The 22,129-nt window shown below is 41.9% G+C and overlaps 1 protein-coding gene across 6 annotated transcripts in view; it reads left to right on the top strand.

Moving 5' to 3' along the window:
• The window catches only part of SORCS2 (sortilin related VPS10 domain containing receptor 2), a 983,379-nt gene that overhangs the window by 760,931 nt on the left and 200,319 nt on the right, over positions 1–22,129 (top strand). For all 6 annotated transcript variants that reach the window (XM_090035537.1, XM_090035536.1, XM_090035535.1 and 3 more), the window contains exons 5-6: positions 4,061–4,134; positions 21,741–21,805. In XM_090035537.1, coding sequence (XP_089891663.1) covers positions 4,061–4,134; positions 21,741–21,805 — 139 coding nt within the window. The remainder of the gene's footprint in view (positions 1–4,060; positions 4,135–21,740; positions 21,806–22,129) is intronic.

The following is a 22,129-nucleotide window of genomic DNA, read 5'->3' as shown; positions in this document are numbered from 1 at the left end:
ATGAGTGAGTCTGTTTGAGAGTCAATAGCGTAGCGCAGGGGAGGGAGGGAGGGGGCACCAATCCCAGACCCCTGGGGGTCACCTGTGGTGGGATGGGGGCACCAGAATAACTAGCAGATCCCTGCAGTTGGTACTGCTCCATTGCTGCCACCCAAAGTACAGAGCTTCCCTTTTATACCTGTGTTTGAGAGGCACTATTGTCCACTCTTTCCTCTTAGTTTTCTGCTTTTATCAGCAAATAAACACTTAACTGAAAAAACCCTTATTTCTACTTCTTCTATCACTTTTTTCTATTAAAAAGCTTCCTAACAACCCACTCCAATTTCTGTTGAAAGCAAGTTTTATTAGGTAGGAACTGCATAATTGTTACTCAGTTCAACAATGTTTAAAACAAATGTGTAATGTTAAATGTGCATGGCTGAATTTCGTTCTATGGAAGGAAGATTTTCAATTGAATATTAGGAACAATTTCTTGACATTGATTAGGTGAGCTAATTGATTTTTGCTCTCTCTTAGTTTTGTAATTAAAGCAGTCAACCAAAGAAAAGTAAATAGACAATCTTTACACAAGATTAGTCTGAGGAAAAGCTGCAGTTGACTAGAGTGGGAGAGTTGCCCATATACGTTTTGTGTAAGGATAGGCAACGAGATGGAAGTCATCACACAGAATCAGCACAGAAAAGGAAACAAACTGAAATCAGTGGCTTTGGGAAGAAGCAGAAGTCTTGTGTTGATGTAGGGAGATCATATAGTTAGGGACCTACTCAATACACGATTTTGTGGATTTTGTAGCAATTGCAAAAGTGGGGGATGTCTGCAGAATCTGCAGAAACATAACTTATTAAAACACCCCCAAAACTGGCTTCCCAGTGGGATCGAGTGGTACTCATAGCCCCTGTGGCTCAGCTGACAGACAGAGTAGCAAGGGGTGGGGCCGCGTGACAGACAGCTCTCTCAACCAGTCAGCAATGAGGGGTGTAGTCACCAGGGCCCCTCAAGCAATCAGGCAAATGGTGCGGGGCGGGGGGGAGGGCCTGCCACAATAAGGCAGTGAAAATGCTGGCCAGCCCCACAATCTGCCTGTAAAATCAGCTGCTTGTGTTCTCAATTTTAGTAGCGCTTAGATGGTAGCTTGGATCATAAAGTTTAAATTATAATCTCCATCCTGACTGAAAGAAAAAATGAATCAGAAATCTAAGGAAATAAGATCGCTTGTGCCTTTTTTCAGGCTAAATTTGTGGACATAAGAAATACAGTCATTTAGGCAAGCTCAGAAGAAGCTACATATTCAAGTCATTACTTGCAACAGCACTTTTGAATTTACAAGGATTTGTAGACATGAGCTCTTTAACAAATAGCTATTTATGAAACTCTCAGTCCGCTAGAACATTGTGGTGCTCTCACAATTTCAGGTTTGATTTAGTTCTTACTTTATACATCAAAATCCACATTGTTCATGCATGCACAACTCTGGCTTTTATTTAAATAAAACTCTAATATCTAATTGACAGATTGTAAATTAATACAAATCTAGTCAATGTGGCTATTAATCTGCTTACTGGCTCAAATCTATACTTTCTTTTTTTGGCTACCACAATAATAATGAGCATCAATCAGTTGTTCACTGAGACAATATTAATGCTTTATTTTATGTTTTTTACACTTAAGTATAGTGGGAGATTTTAATTATTTTTTTTTAGAAACTACAGGATAGGAAAAAAACTAAAACCTAAACTCCTATATTTTGTAGCTCTTTAGAAAAGTAACTACATTAATTTAGTGCAAGGTGGGTAATTAACAATATAAAACAATAGAAGTGCTTGCTGAATGTGAATATTTTGCTTTTCTCATTAATATGACATAACTGGATTAGCTGTGTAACCTTTACATTTGACTCTTTTGTTATATAATTATTAAATACAAAACATGTTGTGGGCCAAAGTTCTTTCCCACTTGAAACCTTGTTTCACAAAGCATGTGTAAATCTTTAAGAATAAGTAGTTCCTGAATTCAGCTTAATACATGCACAGATAAACCCTGATGACTTGGGCTAGGGAAAGAAATTACACATAAGCTAGGATAAGTCATTGGAAACTGGTTCAGCTGGTTCTCTAACACAACAGAAATTCAGTGCATATAAACTGCTTTCAAAATGGCCAAAACCAGTTTAAAATAAACCTGGATGGATGTAGTATCAGACTTAACTGATTTAGGTTAAATAGGGTTCAGAGATGCAACAGCTTTCATAGTCAACAACCTACTTCATAGGTTGCTAACATAGACTACGGAAGTTCAGCTAAGTGTCTTCTATAGTTCTTATATTTCTTTAACAAGTCATACCAGCTAGCACTCTTCCAACTGATGTTCTATAAACTTACTCCAGTCCTGTCTTTTGGGTAAATACCAGTATACCAGATATACTTACTCCACAGCTGTAAGCAGAATAATTACTACTTGCACAATGCAGTTCCTGGATGTATGTAGCCTAATACAAACTATATTTTATACCATGAAATATGGTGAATATTTTCTTTCATACTGATCATTTTAATTCATGGGACTAAAGAACAAAGCACTATTATTATGGATTATAGAGAATAGGATCTGGAAAATTTTTGATTTCAGCACTTAATTGACCCTTCACAAGCATGTTGGAAAAGGTGCATAATCCTTAATCTTTGAAGATGTAATTAACACAGCTTGTCTGTAACAAAAGTGCAATACATACTTAATGGACTTGCCATTATAATTTGATCCTCGCCAGTCGCAAGCAAGAGTGTTTCTCCTTATTCCCCAGGAGACTGTAGTGTAACACAGTCTGTACCTTAATAAGTAAATTAGGCCCTACATTGAAAGGGAATAATTGTCCCTGGGATATTTACCTAAAATATTGTACGAATATTGTACGAAGTCAATAAAGTGATAGATACATAAAAATAAACCAAAGACCCTTACATCTGGCTTCTTAAAGATGTGATCAGCATTACTTTGATATTTATAATTAGGGAGAAGAAAGTATGAAAACTCAAGTTAAAACAAGGAGACTGTTGATGTCCATTCTGTATAACAAAGAATTATATCTCTGCTATTGAGGTGTATCTTTCTGTTAAATGCCTATTCTTAGCATATTCATAACTGAAAACTGGAAGAAAATGTGGGAAAAGAAGCCAAAGTTGTGACTGTGTTAGAAGAAGGACAGATTCCTGTTCTGCCATCTTTTATCTTTTCCTGACCTGTTTGAGCCACTGCTCAGTGGGGTATGAGTAGAGAGCTTTGTGGGGGTCCAGTTAAATGACTTAAGTTCATGGCTGTTCAACAAAGCTTTTTTGCATATGCTTAACTTGTAACAGATGTTTTATGTTCCATAGAATCAACTTGAGACTTTGTGTAGTCTAATGGACAGCATGAGCTTAATTCCTTTGCTGAGTTGGGGCTTAAGAAGTGCAGACAGAAGTGACAATTCTACCCAATCTGGCCACAGAAAGCAGTTTATAGCTGTGACCAAACACAAGTGCACAGCTGCAGACAGCTTCAAAAATGGCCAATCGGGTGAAAATCTGACTGTCATTGCGTGAGGTATCAGAGACATTTCAAAATGTAGTGTCTTTTGTAACTTGCATCTGCAGAGCTCCCAGCCTGCTGCTGTTTTCAGAAGGGGGAGGGGGGAAAGGGAGTTCACTGGGGTCTTTTCAGCAGCCCCTGGAGGGTGAGGAGGGTTTATTTGAGTCCCCTGAGATGGGAGGGGGGCTCCAATTCACCCACCCCACCCTTCAGAACCAGCTGGGGAGCTTCTTACCAAAATTACGGATTGCTTGCATGACATACAACAACCCATTGGTGAAGGGTTTTACTCTTCATAGATATTTTACAGGAACATGCAAATACTTACGGCTCTGGAAAGTGGTGAAGCTATTTCTTTAAATTCATTTTGATTTGTCATATTTGGTGTTTTTTTAATACAGCTGAATAAAGATCCTGTGGTTAACCACTGTTTTTTAAAATGTACATCACTAGCAGTTCCCTGTGATCTAAAATGTTTGCTCTCCTCTTTTCTTTGAAGCTCTATGTATCTACTGACTTGGGGAAAAAATGGATCCTTCTACAGGAACGAGTGTCAAAAGACCATATCTTTTGGTAAGAAGCATGCATTACTGTTAGTCTGCAACTAACAGAAGCAACAGTATTGAATCGTAATTAATCTAGGTGTTTCTTCAAATAGGTCAAAGGTATTAAAAGAAACCTGACAACTTGTGTGGTCCCAGTCCCATTCTTCTCTTTACCTTGGTATAATTTTCAAATTCATACTCTTGTGAAGACTCCTTATCCCTACAAGTTTCCCTGTAAAGGGTGCATATATGATTTTGCAGGACTGGGCCTCTGGTGACCGGCCTCATTTTAATGTGCATTTAAATTGAACTTCATTATACAGATTAAATTGGTCTCTAGAAACCAGATTTATCTGTCTGAAGGAAAAAAGAAAATCCATAATCTTAAAGGTTGAAAATGGCATATTAACTAGAGCTATATAAAAAAAAAATTGTACTGCTATGGAAACTGGTAAAAAAATCATGCTTTTGTTAAATACAGACCGCTCCTCCAGACCTTTTGCTGTTTTTATATACATATGGAAAAATAGATTCTGTGGGGCAGAGCAGAGGATGACAGGTTGGGTAGGCAAAAAATGGCTACTTTTCTGTGCAAATCACATAGCTAATCTCTGAAAATGTGACTTGTTCCAGAATAGAAATTGATCTTTTTCTGTTGCCAAAAAGGAAATAAAATTGTGGCCAGTTGTGAAAGTGGTTACATTTCATGTTTGCCCAAGTATTTTATTTCTGTTGAAAAAAAAAAAAGATAGAAAAATTCATCTTTCAAAGAAAACTTCAATGGAAAAAATACAGATAGCTTCATACAGTTATAATTTAGCAATGTTTATCATTATTTATATTCCACTAGTACCCACAAATTGCTAGACACTGTTCCTACACACAGGAAGACTTTTCCAAGATGTTATGATCTAAGTCTAATTTTTTTCTTTGGCATTCTGTGCTGGGTAGATTACAGTGGAACATACCTTCTTTGTGGAAAGGCATGTGGCTTTCTTCAAGGTTATATGCATGCCAAAGGGTGGCCAGTCCTTGAATGGATTTCATTTTGACTATTCTCTCAACAACTGCCAAGTTTATAATGAATGCAAATATGAAATAATAAGGCCAGGTTGCAACCTGTCAGTTGAGCCTAGAGATTCACTCTGTGTAAAAGTATTGCCCCCCAAATTTGGCTGGAAGCACATTGTACCTCTCAGTGTGCAGCTCCTTGCTGTAACTCAAGGTGCTTCTTATGAAGTGCCAGGAGTTACAGCATTACCCCTAACCTAACGGACATTTGCTGTTGGGTTTGCAGGTTGAGGGATCAAGCTCCAGTTTGGAGTGGCTGTGTGTCTGCAGCCGCTGTCCCCTAGTCCTACCCCATACCTTCCCCCCTCCCAGCTCTGGTGCTGTCTTCAGAATGGGAGGGGGGAAGAAAGGGGAGAGAGTTCAGTCTGGGGTTGAACCAGCCTGTTCTAGGGGGGGGGGTGTGTGCAGGGTGGATTGAAGCCCACATCTTGTGGTGGGGGGTGGGTAGGGGAGGCTCCAATCCACTCACCCCACTCTCCAGTACAGGCTGGGCAAACCCCAGACAGAACTCCCTCCCCTCCCTTCTCCCCCTCCCATTGTGAAGACAGCACCAGGGTGGTGCAAGCAGACAGAAGTTAATGAAGGTGCTCCACTTTGGAGAACATTCATCTGAACCCTCGTGTAACGAGCTCCCTCCCCTTCCCCACCCCACTTCTGAAGATAGCACAAATGTAACTTCTGTCTGCACCATCAGAGTTATAACCTGACTCCTGCTGCATTTGTGATCCTGTAGAAGGTGGTCCCTGTTTTCAGCACAGTTTATGGTGCTTCCAAAATTTTGTTATATCATGTTTCACTAGTAACAGTGGGGACATTCAGACGTAAGAGATACTGTATTTACTTGAATCTGAGACAAACTCCCGTACATGGAAAATGTATAAATTTGTTATCATTTTCCATGTACAGAATCTAATTATTGGAGGGTCATTGTTAATTAATGCCCCACACTGCTGCAAAGGGGAAGACAGTGTGGGTGCAGGGGTTAAAGCAGCTTGCCCCCTGCTTGTGCCTGCCCCTCTGCCCCCTGCCTGCCCCCCAACCCTGCTGCTGTGGGCTCCCTCTTCCCCCTTTGCTTCTGCTCCCGTTTCTCTCCCTCCTCCTTCAACCTCTGCTCCTCCACTTCCCAATGCCCCAGCCCCCCTTTCCCTCCTTCCCCTTGCTCTGCACCAGTAGGCTGTGTCCCTGTCCTAGCCTGGGGCATGGAGCACAGCCCCAGCCCAGAGCCTGTTGCAACCATGTGGGCTGCTATGGGGCTAGGCTGGAGCCATTCTCGGTGCCTCAGGCTGCAGCATCGACAGAGCCTGCTGGTGTGGAGTAAAGGTAGGTGAGGGAGGGAAAGAGGCAAATCAGGGAGCAGAGGCTGCAGGGGAGAGATGACAGGCTATCGGAATGGCAGCAGGGACCAGGGACGGGCAGCTGCTCTGGCTGTAGGCCGCAGCTAAGGAGTCAACCCCAGATGGGAGCTGAAGCCAGAGCCACAACGTTGACCAGAGAGGGGCATGTCTCAATCAGCTGATTAATATTTTCACTTAGAGTGAAAATATCAGCAGGCAGTACAACCTCTCTTGAAAAAAGGGATGGCTGAATAGAATGTACCCTATGGGTACTTGTTGGCCCAAGCTGACTTGCTTTGGGTTTTGGGCTCTTCAGAGCAAGCTAGAAGCCCAGTCCGCAGATTAAATGATTTTTCACGCACAGAAGGTTATTAAACAAAACTGGTTATTATTGAGAGCAAAGGGAGATGAGAATGTAAAGACACAAGGCAATCACAGTAGTGATCCTTCAGGAACAGAAGTTGAGTCCCACTGCCAGATGGTGCTGTGCTGTTCCATTGCTGGGCAACCACACTCACTCGCATTCTCTCTAACCTGAAAGCACTCTGAATGAAACATTAGACTCACACTTTGCACTCTACAGACACAGATCCACAGACCCACCCACAGACACTCAGTCACATCAGGTATACAGGTAACATCTGCAGGTCAATCATTCCACACTATCCCTCAAAAATCCCAATCACACAGTGCCTGCTTAGTTTTGGTAATTGGAACACAAGTGGAAAGGTCAGCCCTTCCATAACCAGCTGAATATGCTGCACATCCCTTAAGCAAATCAAGTAAGGTGCCCAGGAATGCAATTCAGGGATATTAACTACATAAAACATCTACACAACTAAAACCTGGGGCATCAACAGCAGCTGCCTGGTCCCCTACCATGCTCATGCTTGGTTCTAAGGTGACAGGCTTTCCTCCCCATGTTATTCCCCATGTTTCTCCAGGACTGGTTAGGGTATAAATCTGGAGAGAATTTGGCTGATTGTCTTTAATTAAATATTTAAAATGGCCTCACCAGTCTGCCACTTTGATTTTATATTTTGGTTACTATCAAGCTCTATAACGATTAGGGGGAAAAAAAAGTAATGGGACTTTATTTTTGCTTCAACACCATAATGTTATGACAAACTGAATACCCACACTACATTACAAAAATGAATCTGAATTTTGTCTAGCTCTTAAATAATCAGATGGCATTTCTTGTAACTTGGGGCCTGATTTAAGGAAGGTAGCCTCATTCACAAATTTAGTAAGATTTAATCACCGGCTTTATGGTAAGCGCGCACTTAGCTGTTTTCCTTAATAAGTAGGTTTCCTACATTGCTGCAACAGACTCACAGTATATATAAATACTGAGACTTTGAAGCGCCATCGAAGTTCCTTTACAGATTGATTTGTTCATAGGTTTCATTTTTACATTCAAGTCAGATGGCTGCCACAAGATTTAAGCCAGGGGTGGGGAATTATTTGGGCCCATGGGTCATATAGGGAGTTTTGGTGAGCTGTTGCAGGCTGGGTGGGTCAGCACCACCACCACCCGCCCCACTCCCAACAGCCCACCAACTCTCCCTATGTTGGAGGGAGCTGGGGTGGACATAGGCAGCAGCTTCATTAGGTACAACTCAGCTTGGGCCCCTGCTGCCACCAGTACTGCCTCTGGGTCACCCTTCTACCCCATGGGGGGAGCTTGGGCAGATGCTTCAATCCCCAACAGGAACCTGCTGGCTGCATCTGCAGCTGATTCTGGCACCTGCCTGGCACTGCTTGCAGTGCACAGGCCAGGAGCAGGTATAAGCTGCTTGGATGTGCTATAGGTGCGGGATGGGTTGGGTTGGAAAGAACAGGGAGAGGGAGACAGAGAGAGGCAGCTCTGTCCACCTCCCACCCACAATGAGCGACAGAAGCTGGTTCTGGGCACCAGGAAGAAGCAGGACCTGGTGGCAGGCACGCTTCCTGTGGTTGGGGCCTTTCTGGCTGTGGCTGCCTGGAGCTTATGCCAGGGCTGCTTTGTGGCTTCTCCCCGCTGTCACAGCCCTGCAGGCCTGGGGTGGCCTGGAGGTGGCACTGGTGGTGGTGGCAGTGGTGGAGAAGAGCCATGGGGCAGTGATCTCTGCTCAGTTTTTAGAAGTATAGTATAGATTGCTGGAGTAGAGATTTTACCATACTCTTTCCATCAAACAATAGGGGTCTGCAAAGCAAGCAGTATTCGATTTGGATTTGGATTCAGCCCGATTTGAGGGACAGTGATTTGATTTGCTGATTTGGATCACTGTCCTGATTCAATTCCGCCGAATCTGAAGATTCTATTCTAATTTTGGAGAATCAGTGATTTGGCCATAAACACAGCTTTATATGTTTTTCTTATATGCCTTGAAGTACCAGGCATTGCCCGTGAATGCTGAGATGGTGGGGCAGATGGAGTGTCCCCACAGGAGTGGGGGGGAGGGGCACGTGCTTGGCAATGGACCCAGAAGTGGACTGAAAGTACTTCCACTCCACTTCTGTGTCCACTACTGAATGCCCCCCTCCCCCTGCACCTTGCCCAGCTTGGTGATTGGCCATGGGGGGAGACCCTAGGTGCTCCCCCAGACCCAGGAGGCACCAGTTGCTGAGCCTGGGGGCAGGGGTTCCCTGCCATGGGAGACCTGGAAGTACTTCTGGTCCACTTCTGGGTTCTCTGCCAAGCGCGCAGGAGAGTCTTCCATGCTCCCATGGGATGCTCCATCCACCCCACCACCTCGGCATTCATGTATGCTTTTTCTACATATCTCAGCACCTGGTACCTTGAGATATGCAGAAAAAGGATACAAAGCTGTGTCTGTGGCTGAATTATCGAATCTCCCTGAATCAATTCAGAAGCTTCCAATTCGATATGGATAGATTAATAGGTCTCTCGATTCAATTCAGTTGCAGAGATTCAGCTGCCGAATCTCCTCGGAATCGAATCAGCGACTGAAGTTGCTCACAGCCCTATCAAACCTCTAATCCAGCATTCTGCTTCTGGCGGGACCCAATGTCTGGCATTTTAAAGGAAGGTGAAATAAACCCTAATTAATTGTATAAGACAAAAGTATCATGCAGGACCATGCTACTTTGACCACGAAGCAGTAGATTTTGGTTAGGCAGGTCTTCATAAAGTGTAGCTTCTGACGTCAATAGAGCTATGCCATTTACCCCACTGATAGTTTAATCCAAAAATGCTTCTGTTAGCATGTGTAACTGCTAGTACAATGGGGTATAATATTCTCGAGCTCTTAAAAACAAACAAAATCTCTCTACTGTATGTGATTCTGTGACTACAGCAGTGGCCACATCTCTGGCTGACCATCCACTGTATGAAGACGCATGCCCTTTGTTTAATTATAAATGTAAATGCTGTGAATTTAATGAAGTGTCCTTTTGTACTTGCATTATGGGATAACATAAAAAGTAGGGGCTGACTGCTTTCAAGTATAACTCTTCATGTTTTATACTGTATTCTGCAGGATTTCACTCAGTTCCACCCCCAGACCCCCCACCTTATGCATGATCACTACCTACCTGCCTCTCAGGAGTTACAACGTTCATTTAGATGTCTTTGTAGACTCTCAGGTATAGAACTTTCTCTCATTAAATTGAGCTAAAACTCTCTGATGGTATAAATAGGTTAAACCCCAGTGGTATCAATAAGAGTTATGTGTCATAAATCTAAGGGGCTGTGGAGTGTCTGGCATGCTTTCCTGAGTTTGTTTTACTAATGTGGCATGTATAGTCTCTATGTAAAGGATTGTCAAACTACATTTAACCTTATCTTCTTTATGTTTCCATACATTGTAGTATTTGCTATAAATGTAATTTTGATATATCCTTACAATGCTGATTTACTTAAGTAACCCCCACCTGTACACACTTAGAAGAGGTAATGGCTTGGAATTAACAATTTCCTTGAATCATTTATCAACCCATGGGGACATGCTCTGAGGCTTTGGCCAGACAAGGGTGAATTTGCATTTTAAAAGAAGGGACCATAAAATATAACACCTGGCTAGCCAAGCTACTGGGGGGAAGAGAGACAGTATATTGGATTAGCAAATCTCCATGCCTGAAAGGATGCATATATCCCCCTGGTCCTAATTAGATCAGGAAAAATTTCTGGTCTAGGAAACATGTACCTTTGGCAGGGGAGGAGGTGGGACCATGGAAATTATATGCATAGGGTGTTTGCTCCCTCAGAATTCATGAGGCATAACTTATGTGAATAGCCAGAGAGAAAACTACTTTGCCGGCTTCAAGAACATGGCTTTGTCTTCAGTTTTCCTAGGCACAGGGCAGGCTGCAGTCCATCAGCCTAGAGGCTGAGTAAAGAAGCTGACAGGAGAACTTGTAGGAGGCCCTGACAAAAAGGCCAGTGGCAGGGTCTGCTTTTTTAGCCTAGCTAGGGTCTACATCCTTGGACTTAAGGTGCAGAGTAAGAACAGGTTACGATACTTTTTTGTTGTTGGTTTATTCTTATATCTCAGCATATGGTTACTGATCTCTAATGTTTGCCCTTGTTTTCATAATCAATCCAGTCGTTATATTTTTAAAAACTACTTATCAGTGATGCTTGTGATTCCAGAGTATTCACTCTGCAGACTTGGTCATTCTATGAGCAAATGACCAGACAAGGGTATGATCCTGTTAGGTAGCAAAATGCCCTGGCTGGCAAAGCCCCAGTGAGATAGATAGGGCTAGGGTACCACAGGCAAAGGAGCTGGCCTCTGGTGCATCTCAGCTAATTCTCAGTAATCAAGCAGCAGATAGCAGACTCCACACTGGAACAGAAGGGCACCCCAACTGTGTGGAAGCACCCTGGGAGTGTGTCTCAAAGGTGCATCCAGGCTACTTCTGGGGTCTGGACATGTCGCACTAGGTCCATTTACACCAGCAGGGAATTTAGCCTACCATTTCTTTATTAATCACATCAACTTATTTTGTTAACAAAAGACATTACAGCTATCAGGATGGTAAGGTCATACACACACTACCTCTGCGCCAGACCCAGGAGTTCTGCCGTGGAGCATGCCTCATGTACTAGCTCAGGCTCCGTGCATGCCGCTTAAGAGCTGCACTAAGCCTGACCTATTAAGCACACCCCAAGCAAAGATGGTTAGAATCCATTTTTTCCAATGAATGAGAGTAAAGATCCAGTTTGGGACAGAAGTGACATGGCTGTTTTGAGTTTCTCTTTAGCAGTAGGGTCAAACATTTTCTGACATCAATTTATTCTTTGGAAAGCGTGGTGTTTTTTACAAAAAATTAGAACTTTTCAAGAGGAAAAACTAATTTTGAAAAATTCTCCTAGCTTTTTTAAGCATCATGTTTAAATACGTGAAGTGTTCCATTTGTAAATATTGATTTAATATTAAATGTTTATTTTTAAATCAATATTTTGACTAAACATGCCATGCTAGCACGCATTTCAAACTGTCATTTCATATTGACCTTTTGTTTTGGAATGTTAAAACTTCGCATTTCAGTTAAAATAAGGTTACCCTATTTCCAGTATAAAAATGGGGGATACCTGTGGGGGGAAGGAGGAGGGGCGAGGGAGAAGAGGTGTGCTGGTGGGGTGTGCCTGTGTCCTGTCTCTGCCCTCAGTCCTAAGCCCCAAAATTGGCTGCTGCCTCTCACCCCTGATCCACTGTACCCCAGCCCTGACCCTGACTCCCAACCTACAGCCCCCTACCCCACCAGCCCTGTTAGTGCCCCTCACTCCCAACCTGTAGCCCCCTTCCCCCCCAGCCCTGCTGCCCTCGCAGCACATGTGCGCGTGCACATGCTGTCTCTCTGTCTCCCCTACCTGCAACCAGCTGCCAGGATCCATGTACAGAGCATGTGATCTCCTGACAGCCAGTCACCTTCCCCCTCTGCCCCCTGCCCCAAGCGGCCAAGCCTCAAGTGCAAGGGAAAAGCAGAGGCAGAGCAAAAACCTGAGCATTTGCTTGCATTTTAAAAACCTGCCCAAACAAAGGAAGGGGGCCAAAAAAAAGGACATGTCTGGGAAAACCTGGAAGTATGGTAACCCTAAAAAACATCAGTTTTACCTTTCAGTGGGCACATCTGCACATGCCCCTACAGTGCCATTGCTACTGTGCCATTATTTAGTACTTTTGGAAGTACTAAGCAACAGCACAGTAACAGACCAGACTGCACCATGCGGTGGTTCACGGTTATTTTAAGCTGCTCCATTGCCGTAACAATGTGCTATACTGAGGGAGCATGTTGCTATGGCAACATAGCTACAGCATCATGGTTTGTGCCCGCCAACACTACATTGCTGTAGCGCGTTGCTACAGTGACATAACCTCATGTGTAGATGCACCCATTATCTCCAAACTAATCTGTTTCTGTAACTTTTCATTCTATATTTTTCTGTATTTTGACTCTTTACCTGACTCTAGGGAAAAAAAAAGTCAACATATCACAGTTTCTGCAAACAGATGTTCTGTTCTCCAAGAAGATTTACTACTCAGTAAGAAATGTCAGGAAAAGCCTATCAAGAGCTTAAGAGGCAAAAGAACTTGCTGAGTCCTTCAAAGCAGTTCAGCGCCCACCCACCATGGGCAGACAACTCTGCTTCCAGGGAGGATCCTAGCACGGTGAAGGGCCCGGGGCAAATCAGTCTATGCTGAGCCTGGACACAAAGAAGCTGCGGGGGGTCGAGCAGCTGGACGTAAAGCCAGCGGCAGTGTGGAGTCACCAGCACTAGGCGGGTCCTACAGTTGGCTCTGTGGGGCCCCCAGAAGTGTGGGGCCTGGGGTGGTTGCCTCGGTTTGTGCCTCCCCCAGGGATGGTCCTGTCTGCTTCTGCCCCTGAACTGTTAACAGGGATGAAGAAATACTGCAAAGTATCTGTGCAGAAGAATTAATATCACTCACTGGATGCATCAACACAAAGTGTTTACTAGCTAGCTCCTTGATACACATTGCACTTCTGCATGTGTGCCCCTCTTAGGTTAAAGTAAACTAATTGCAAATCTGCAGCAAGATTGTACCAGTACATACAAGTATTATCCTATTGCAGAGTTTTTTACTCTGCAGCAGTGTGCATGTAGCAGCCCTAGCTGGCTGGGGCATGAGAGTGTGTCAGCGAGGGGCTGCCTGCCAGCTAGCCCTGCACTAAAGCATCCTTGTGCCCGAGCCAGCCTCTCTGCAGCACATTGAGCCTTTCAAACAACGTGCCTGGGAGCAATAAACTCCAGAGTAATAACTCTGTGCCCACTGAGGGCAAAAAGAGAGAAGAAAAAAGGAGGTATGAGGGAAAGGAAGAGAAGAGAAGGTAATAAATATGGAACTGATCCTATTCTACACAGCCCAACTCCTAGAAATAAGGAAGTCAGGCTACCTTAGAGTGGCACTGAGTGCATGCCCTGGGCTTGATTCTGCAAGAGTCTAAGCATCTTCCATTCCCATAGAATTCAATATCTTTAAAACAAAAGTAAATAATATTTTGTCCTCAGAGGCAGGAATGTTGTGGTTTGTGATTCCTTTCACTCGTTTGCCATACATTGGAGTTGGTTCTGCAGTCCTTGCTCACAATGGGTGATATTCACCCCAGGCGGAAGGGGCAGCAAATTTTCTACATGCAGTGAGTCAGTTCCTTGAACATTCTTAAAATAGAGTTTAAGTAACAGAAATACTGCACAGCCTGTGCACTCTCTCTCTCTACAAAAAGACTGACTTCACCCAAGCAAGATCTGTAATCACTGGCTACAAAATTAGGCCCATTACATTTTCTGTTAGAAGCAGGAAAAAACATTTCTTTGTGACTATATCCAGAGCCCAAAAGAATTATTTTCTTAATCTTGTTGGAATATGTGGATCCTATGCGATAGATTTTTTTTTTAGAAAAAAGGTTCTTTATTTTCATGAGTGGTAAAAAAAAATAAATAAAAAAATGATGGCTTGATTTGTGTAGTGCTGTTGCAGTTTCGAGACCAAAGTTCAGTTCTGAGCATGAAATCCCATATGAGTAATCAATCATAGCTGTAGTTATTAATGTCAAATGTAGTGAGTTCCTGGCTATTCAACTGCCAGGTGCAAGAGTGGATTTCAGAGATGTTATGCCCTGAAGGGGAAGAAAATGGAAAGAGGATTTCACTGACTCTTTAACACTGGATTTTGCATGAAAAGCTTTTGTGCATTAAGCCAAGAATTGGAATGGACAGTCATTCTTACTTTTGACTCGATCAATTAGGGCAATATATATTTTTATTTTGTTTGATGACGAATATGACAACGAGCTCTAGCGTTGGTATTTAGGTGTGATGGACTGGGAGAATATTTTCATTTCAAAGCACTTAGGCATGGGGAGCATAAAAGGTACAGCTGAGGGACTGGCTGGATAGATCATTGAATGAGTAGTTGACAGGAGGACTTTAAAAGATGACATAAAGAATTCTACTTGCTGGGTCTGAAACATAAAATTGGTCATAACTGAATCATATAATTAATGTGTGTAAATCAAATTATTCTTTTCGTCTCTCCAAGTAACTCAGATTGCCAGAAGCCTTTATCCTTTAAAGCTAATCAGAATAGACATTGCAACACAGTTTTAAAAAAAATCCCTCTGGTATGGTATTTAGTAACAATAGTTTTTGATCTGGCAGTCCTATAGTAAGCCATGAATAATGCTGTTTTGACTGGATTTCTAAGCAGGGCTTTGCCCTTGAGCTGACAGTTTGAATTACTGAAAACCAGTTTACATTCCAAATTTAGAACCTACTAATGTTCTGATAAGCTTAAAATTAACGCAGGACAGGCAGAAAAGACTGGCTAATTTTCAGTGGGCCTTTTTAGGGTCCTGATGTAACAGGCGTAAGTGTTTTTTTATTTATAGTGTTAGGAATGGCATACTGAAGGATCTTTTTTTCATTATCAGGCAATTTCATTATTTCATTATCAAAATGAAATATTCATTTTATTATTTCATTATCAAAATGAATTGTATAAAATATTTAATAGTATTTGATACGAATCTGGGTTTTTTGAGGGACCTAATTAGAGAAGGTAAACTGAATATCTATAACAAATTCCACCTGATTAGCTACCTGGTTTCTGCTTCACTTGAATAAAATCAGTTTAACAAACAAAGTAACTCTGCCCTTCTCTGTAAAAATTAACCCAAAGCTCTTAAAATACAGAAGTACTATCTGTGTGGGTATAGTATCCAAAGGCAACATCATGTTGGACGGTATCATTTGTCACAGATTGATTCCCATTTGTGTTGCGCCAAGTTAACTGCTTGTAATTGTTGATCTGAATTAATTCCTGTAAATCAAATTATGATTATGTAAGCACTGGTACTTTTCTGATATTGGTAACATTTTGTATATTTTACCATGTCTAGGAAGCTACACAGTAGAGCCGTGTAGGAAATCGTTGACTGTAGGTGCTATAGAGCTTATGGCCCTTACATGATGACATCTTCCTCTTCTGCTTTATAGGGGAAAAGGGCGCTTATGTTACCACTTTTTACCCCCTCCCAGATGAAAATATCTCTCCTGCCATGACTTTTATATTCAATAATGATTTTTAATATTTCCGAGAGGATGTTCTACAAGAAGACAAACAGAAGAAATGTGATCTCACAGGCACAGCACCGCAGCATGTGACTATTTGGAAATATGGGGCTCCACCATTCCCTGCACCCCTTCCTTACACCACTTTAACCCTGAGAATCTCTTTAGGGTAAAACTTAGAGTTCAAGAAAAATTAAACAAAATGAGAATATATAGTTCCTGACCGGTTTTTTTGCAGCTTCAACAAAACTTCTTAATTTTTTGTTCTCTTTTCTCTGTTTTGCAGAATTTCTTTCTCCCCCCATCCCCCCAAGACTGTTAACTTCCCGGCCCATGGTTCCACCCTTTCTCTCTCCCTCACTGGTTCAGGGTGGAGACTGTGCACAATGCCCTTCCATGTGCAGATCTCTCCCTCTAGCTCCCAGTAGGGTATCCCCAGGCTCACCGTGCCTCTCCCCCACTGGTTCTTTCTCTCTGTTTTCCAGTTGGGCTTCTCCAGGTGTGTCTCACCTGTCCACTTCCAGCTGTCCTCTTCCAGCTTCCAGCTGCAGAAGTTTGGGTCCATCTCACCCCTCTTTGTCTCTCTCACTCTTTCTGACCCTAGGCTGGGGCTCTCTGAGCATGCCCCACCCCTTCGGGTCCTGCTCTCTCTCTCTCTGGCTCTGAGCAGGGTACTCCCAGGCATACCCTGCCCCTTCACGTCTCTCTTTTCTCCCCCAGATTCAAACCAGGGAACCTCGGGTATGCTCCGCCCCTCTGCCTCCATCTCTCCTCTCCAGGATTCAAACTGGGGTCTCAAACTGGCGGTTCCTCTTCCCATGCTGCATGATCCCATCTCGAGCTGGCATGCACCCCCGACATGAGGCTGCTGGCTGTTCCTTTCTTCCTCTGAGTTAAGTACGGAGAGAGACAGTTTGGGTCAGGGGTTTGTTCCCCAGGAATTCCCCAGATCCGATACTGCTCCCTCTCACAGAAATATTTATTTTTCCTGTTTAAAACTTCAGCAGAGACAAACAAACAAAATACCCCGACATTCCATGGAAAAGCTAGATTTCTAAGCAAACCTGTCTTTGAAAACTTCTAGACTTCTGAGCAATCCCCTCCTTGAAAGAGGAGGCTGAGGGGGGACCTGGTGGCTGCCTACAAACTCATCAGGGGAAATCAACAGCAAGGAGGTAGAGCCCTTTTCTCCCCAGCACTACCTGGGATGACGAGGAACAATGATAATAAGCTGATGGAGAATAGGTTTAGATTAGAGAACAGAAGGCAATATTTTACAGTTTGGGTGGCCAAAATCTGGAACCAACATCCCAGGGAAGCGATCCTTGCCCCTACCTTGGGCAAATTCAAGAGGAGGTTGGATGATTACATGTCTGGGGTCTTGTGAACCCAGCATTCATTCCTGCCTCTGGCAGGGGGTCAGGCTAGATGATCTCTTCACATCCCTTCTGACCCTAGCTACTTTGAAACTATGAAACTTCAAAACCAAAAAAAGGGAACTAAGCATCATAAACAAAAAAACAAAAGTGCAGGGGGGGGAAACCAGCTGAATAATGGAAACTTCCAACCAAAAACCGCTGGTTCCCACCCCCCCACCCTTTTTGGTTTTTTAGAATGCTGATGGACAAATAAATAATAATATTTTTTGAATGAGGAAGGCAGATGCTTTATGAGAAAACCCATTATGCTTTACTGAAAACCCATTTTTTCCATTTGGAAAAAAAAAGTTTTGGTGATAAATATTTAACCAGCTACATTCTGCCAGGTGTATGCCATCAGGCTCTGTAGAGTTTAACTCCATGTACCATACCATGTTGAATGCTACGATCAAAGCCACACACACCTTGAAGTTGTCTCTCAAGATCTCTATATTCACCTTTAATGGCTGGCATCAGATGTTTCTGAAAGTAGCTGGTTGGGCTATGCGCTACTGAATCAACTTGTGCCAAAGGCTTTTTCATTACTAGAAATTTTGCAACCCATCTGGTACTATTTCCCTTCGGCTGCTCCAATGACAGGGAGCAGAGGCTGTGCTGAGGAAGAACAGCAGTCTTCCACATGGGCAGTAACAGCTGCCTAGAGCAGATAGGCCAGCCATTAGCAAATTGTGGATGAGATTGGATCAAACGAAGGGAATTGGTGTGCCCCTAGAAAAAACCAGATGGAACTGGACCTTTTCAGGCTGGATCTAATCCCTTTGTAGGTCTGCTGTAGACCGTGGGCTGTAGGCAGCTGATCTCTACATTAAAATGTTTGCAGCTTTTGACTCTTACAACGTATTGTTCCTGGCTCTCTGGAAATTTAGGCAAGTACTATGTGTTATTTATATTACATGTTTGAATGGTTTTCTTTGCAACCATAATGACCACATTTTTCTAAGATGAAATCAGATACTTTGGAGGTCAGTTCTGAGGTCTGTCAATGACCCATTAAGCCAAATGAGAGCTCTCTATGCTTTGGAAAATGAATGCTGTCTTTTAGTATAACTGAAACTGAAAACTAATCCTGATGGCATAAAGGCTACACTTTTATCAGTGAGCCTGAAGGGAGCATCACTTTGGTCAAGCTAAGGTAAATTAGTGTCAGCTGGATGTTGTTCTTTACATATTCTACAGGCTATAATACTGTAACATATTATGTATACACACCAAAGGTGTATTCATTATTTTACACACAAATATTTGGTTTACTTATTAAGCTTAATTAATTTAGTACATTGTTTTCATGTTAAGAGGATCAAATCTATGCTTATTGGCTCTGTGTAATTAAAGAAGGGTGGTTTTGTTGGCAGTGTTCAAGAAAAGTGTCTAAACCAAAAAAAACAAACAAAAGAAAGCTAGTTTTACTGGCCAATCTAAAATAGATACTTCGATTCACATCCATATCTGTTCAAATGAAATGTTAAAAGGTGGGAGGAGCTTCTGGGATGAGACTTTATACTTTAAATGTCAGTTCAATCCATATTAAAACAGATCAGTCACAAATTTTGGCATTAAAGGGTTACAGTGGAAGTGAAAACAGACAGTACAGATATAAACTTTATTTTACTTAGGAGGAACTAAGTTGTCAGGAGACTTCTAGTAATTTTGGGATGTTCAAAGGAGTTTGAAAAGGCTAACAATATTAACAAACATTTCCAACTGCGCTTTTAAAACCATAGGTGATAAATTATGGATACAAGAGTTTATTTTAAAGTGCCCTGAAAAGCAATCTTTGCATTATTGATGATGATTGGTATCTCTAGTTGAGTCTTGGAAAATTTCAGCTCCTGAAGTTTCTGCTAGTTCTCTGCCCAGCTGCATGGGGTCCAGTTAAAAACTAACATATTCAACAAACGTCTTCCTTTTTCAATGAAAAGCAGCTACTGAAGTGATATCATGGTTGATTTGGTATGCTGTGAATATTTGCAGAAATAGAATTGGTCTTCCCAGTGAAAATGGTGGAGGATTCTCCCCTCTATTCATATGCACCCTTAAAAAGCTATTCCATCATTAAACTGTCTTGTCGTGCGTGGTATGTTGTCCTCAGTATACCAGAATATATTCTGTGTTAGATTAATTTCACAGCAGAAGTAAGACTTTTTTCTTGTTTAAGGCTCAATAATTTCCTGACTTGACTTATCACTTTCTCTCACATCACATAATTCTACCCATTTATTTCAGACACAGCCATGCTGCAAATAACATCTTTCTGCCATAATATTCTCTGTTTCTTAAAGACCAGATTATGGCTTTTCTGCAAGACTTCTATATATGGGGCAGCACATAGCTTGAACCATCCTAGAAGCAGTATATGAGAGGAACTGTGTTTTTATTTTCCCCTTTGCCTCAGGGTGGGGGAAAGGGGGGGAGATATTAATTTGCATTTGGCATATGACTGTGGCTAGCCAGCACATGATGGGATGGAGCCAGGGGTCCAGCTATTCCCTAAATTTCTGCTGGGAGGAGATAGCCTCAGCCTGTGCACACACAGCTCCAAGTGACAATTTATTCTTGAATGTTTCAGGATTCTGTACATGGCAGAAGGGTGGTAACAGATTTGTCATCTACACTTATAAGGAGCTCAACTCCTTCACTTACCACCTTCAACTGTTTTCCTCTCCAAACCATTGTATTGCATCCTAAACTTGGCCTCCTGCAAGTGACTTTAAAAAACCTGTATCGAGGGCATGATTTTTGGGCTGGCCCTCAGCACAGGGTGAACACCACCCATTTACAATAGCTCTAATAGAGCTTAGTCATGACTCATTGGATCCTGGGTCTTGTGTAGAGCTGAAGACTGACTGGATTCAGGGGAGTTTAGGAAGGAATTCTGAATCAGGGAGGTAGACCTCTTGTAGAGGTCCTCATGTGTTACCCACTGGCTATGTGAGCGGCCTTGCTGACTTTTGCAGAAGGACCTGTGCCCACCCTTTCTAGCTTCTTCCTCACCTTGAGGGTGTCGAGAGAGAGAAGGCCATGTTGCTGTTTCTGATTGATGTCAAGCCCAGAAAAAATTTCCCTTTTGTATGCACCCCTGGACAAGCCACTTAGAATCTGACCCCTAATCTTTCCTCATAAATCAGTCTTATCAGTGCCATTAATCAAAGTGATGTAAGTTCAACAGAGTGTATAACCCTTTTGCATTTTATTGTTAATAATGACCAAGAGCCTGATTTATTCCAAGTAATTTAATGGCTTAAAAAGACTGATGATATCCAGATTGTACTTTGTCACTCAGTTTATCTGCTTAGATTCTGCTCAACATGTTTTTAAGTCATATCTACTTTCCATATGGAGTCCTGTTTGTTTGTTTTTTTAACCTGCATGCACAATGCAGAGCTAATGTGACTATGAGCATGTGTTCTGGATTCAGTTTTGCTTTGTGACAACAAAACTTTTACATGCAGAATCTTTCTTACTAATGATTATAATAGCCAGGAAGAGCATAGATTCATTTTTCTAATCCTAGATTGAGACGGAAGCCCTGAGGATTAGAAAATCATCTTCTGACTGAGTGAATCTGATACTGGAAGCATTCAGACAGAGCCAGGCTGGATCACTATTATACCTTGTCTAAGTTAAACTACACAGTGATGAGTTCTGACTGAATTTTATTCAAAGATTTCTTCCTGAAAATTAATCTTCATTCTTAAATTCATTTGTTCAAGTTGAAATTGTTTCCAGTGAATATACCTAAAAAAAAATATATTGATTAGCTATGGGAATTGTGCATCAGGTTTACAATATTTATAATATGGAAATAATCCCAAATATTTGTTAGCTGTGAATCTGACCCTAGGGTCCTTAATGCCAAATCTAGTTAAAAAAAGATGTGCTATTTATTCAGCATGGCAGATGTGTGCACTTGTGTATCAAATGTGTGATTAAAATGGATTAAATTAGGATTCTATCAATAAGAACCCATTTGGTCAGGAGTTGCACGTATATTCTGTTCCTTTCTCCAGTTGAAATTAGTATATACTAGGTATGAATGTTGTAAAGATGGGGATTCTACTAAGAAAAGTTAAAGACAGATATAATGCGAAGAACAGAAAATGTGTCGTTTCCATAAAAATTATAAATGGGTTTTATTTTAAATTGCCAAATAAGAAGCCTGGAAAAATGTATGAAATCCTTCTGTTTTTCCGTCTGTGTAATTACTATTCTGTAGTTGACCCAACATAACTTGATTATATTATGTTTACAGGGCTGTTGCTGGAGTTGATGGAGATCCTGATTTGGTTCATATGGAAATTCAAGACCCCAGTGGAGGTATGCAAATGACAGTGTTAGCAATGGTGTCCTAATATATTGTTGATTCTTTTTATTTTAAAGAATACTTTTTATAGACACTTAAAACTGGTGGGAAGATACATTTTCCACATCTCAGATTCTTGCTGTGTTTATCTGTATTCTCCAAAGCTGTCCTGTTATATAGAAATGTAGTATAATTTAAAATTTACTTGTTTTCCACTCTGAGGCAAATTGAAGTCAAGATGATATGCTCCAGTGAAAAAGTCCATTAATAGTGCAATTTGTTCTGGCACTTAAACATTGAACATTTTTTCCTGATTTGCAAATAGAGCTGGCAGTGCA

The sequence above is a fragment of the Crocodylus siamensis genome, chromosome 2 (assembly GCF_052110815.1).
Source record: "Crocodylus siamensis isolate JL-2025a chromosome 2, ASM5211081v1, whole genome shotgun sequence".
Classification (NCBI taxonomy): domain Eukaryota; kingdom Metazoa; phylum Chordata; order Crocodylia; family Crocodylidae; genus Crocodylus; species Crocodylus siamensis.
Note: the sequence above shows the minus strand (reverse complement) of the source record. Positions and strands in the feature narration are given on the sequence as shown.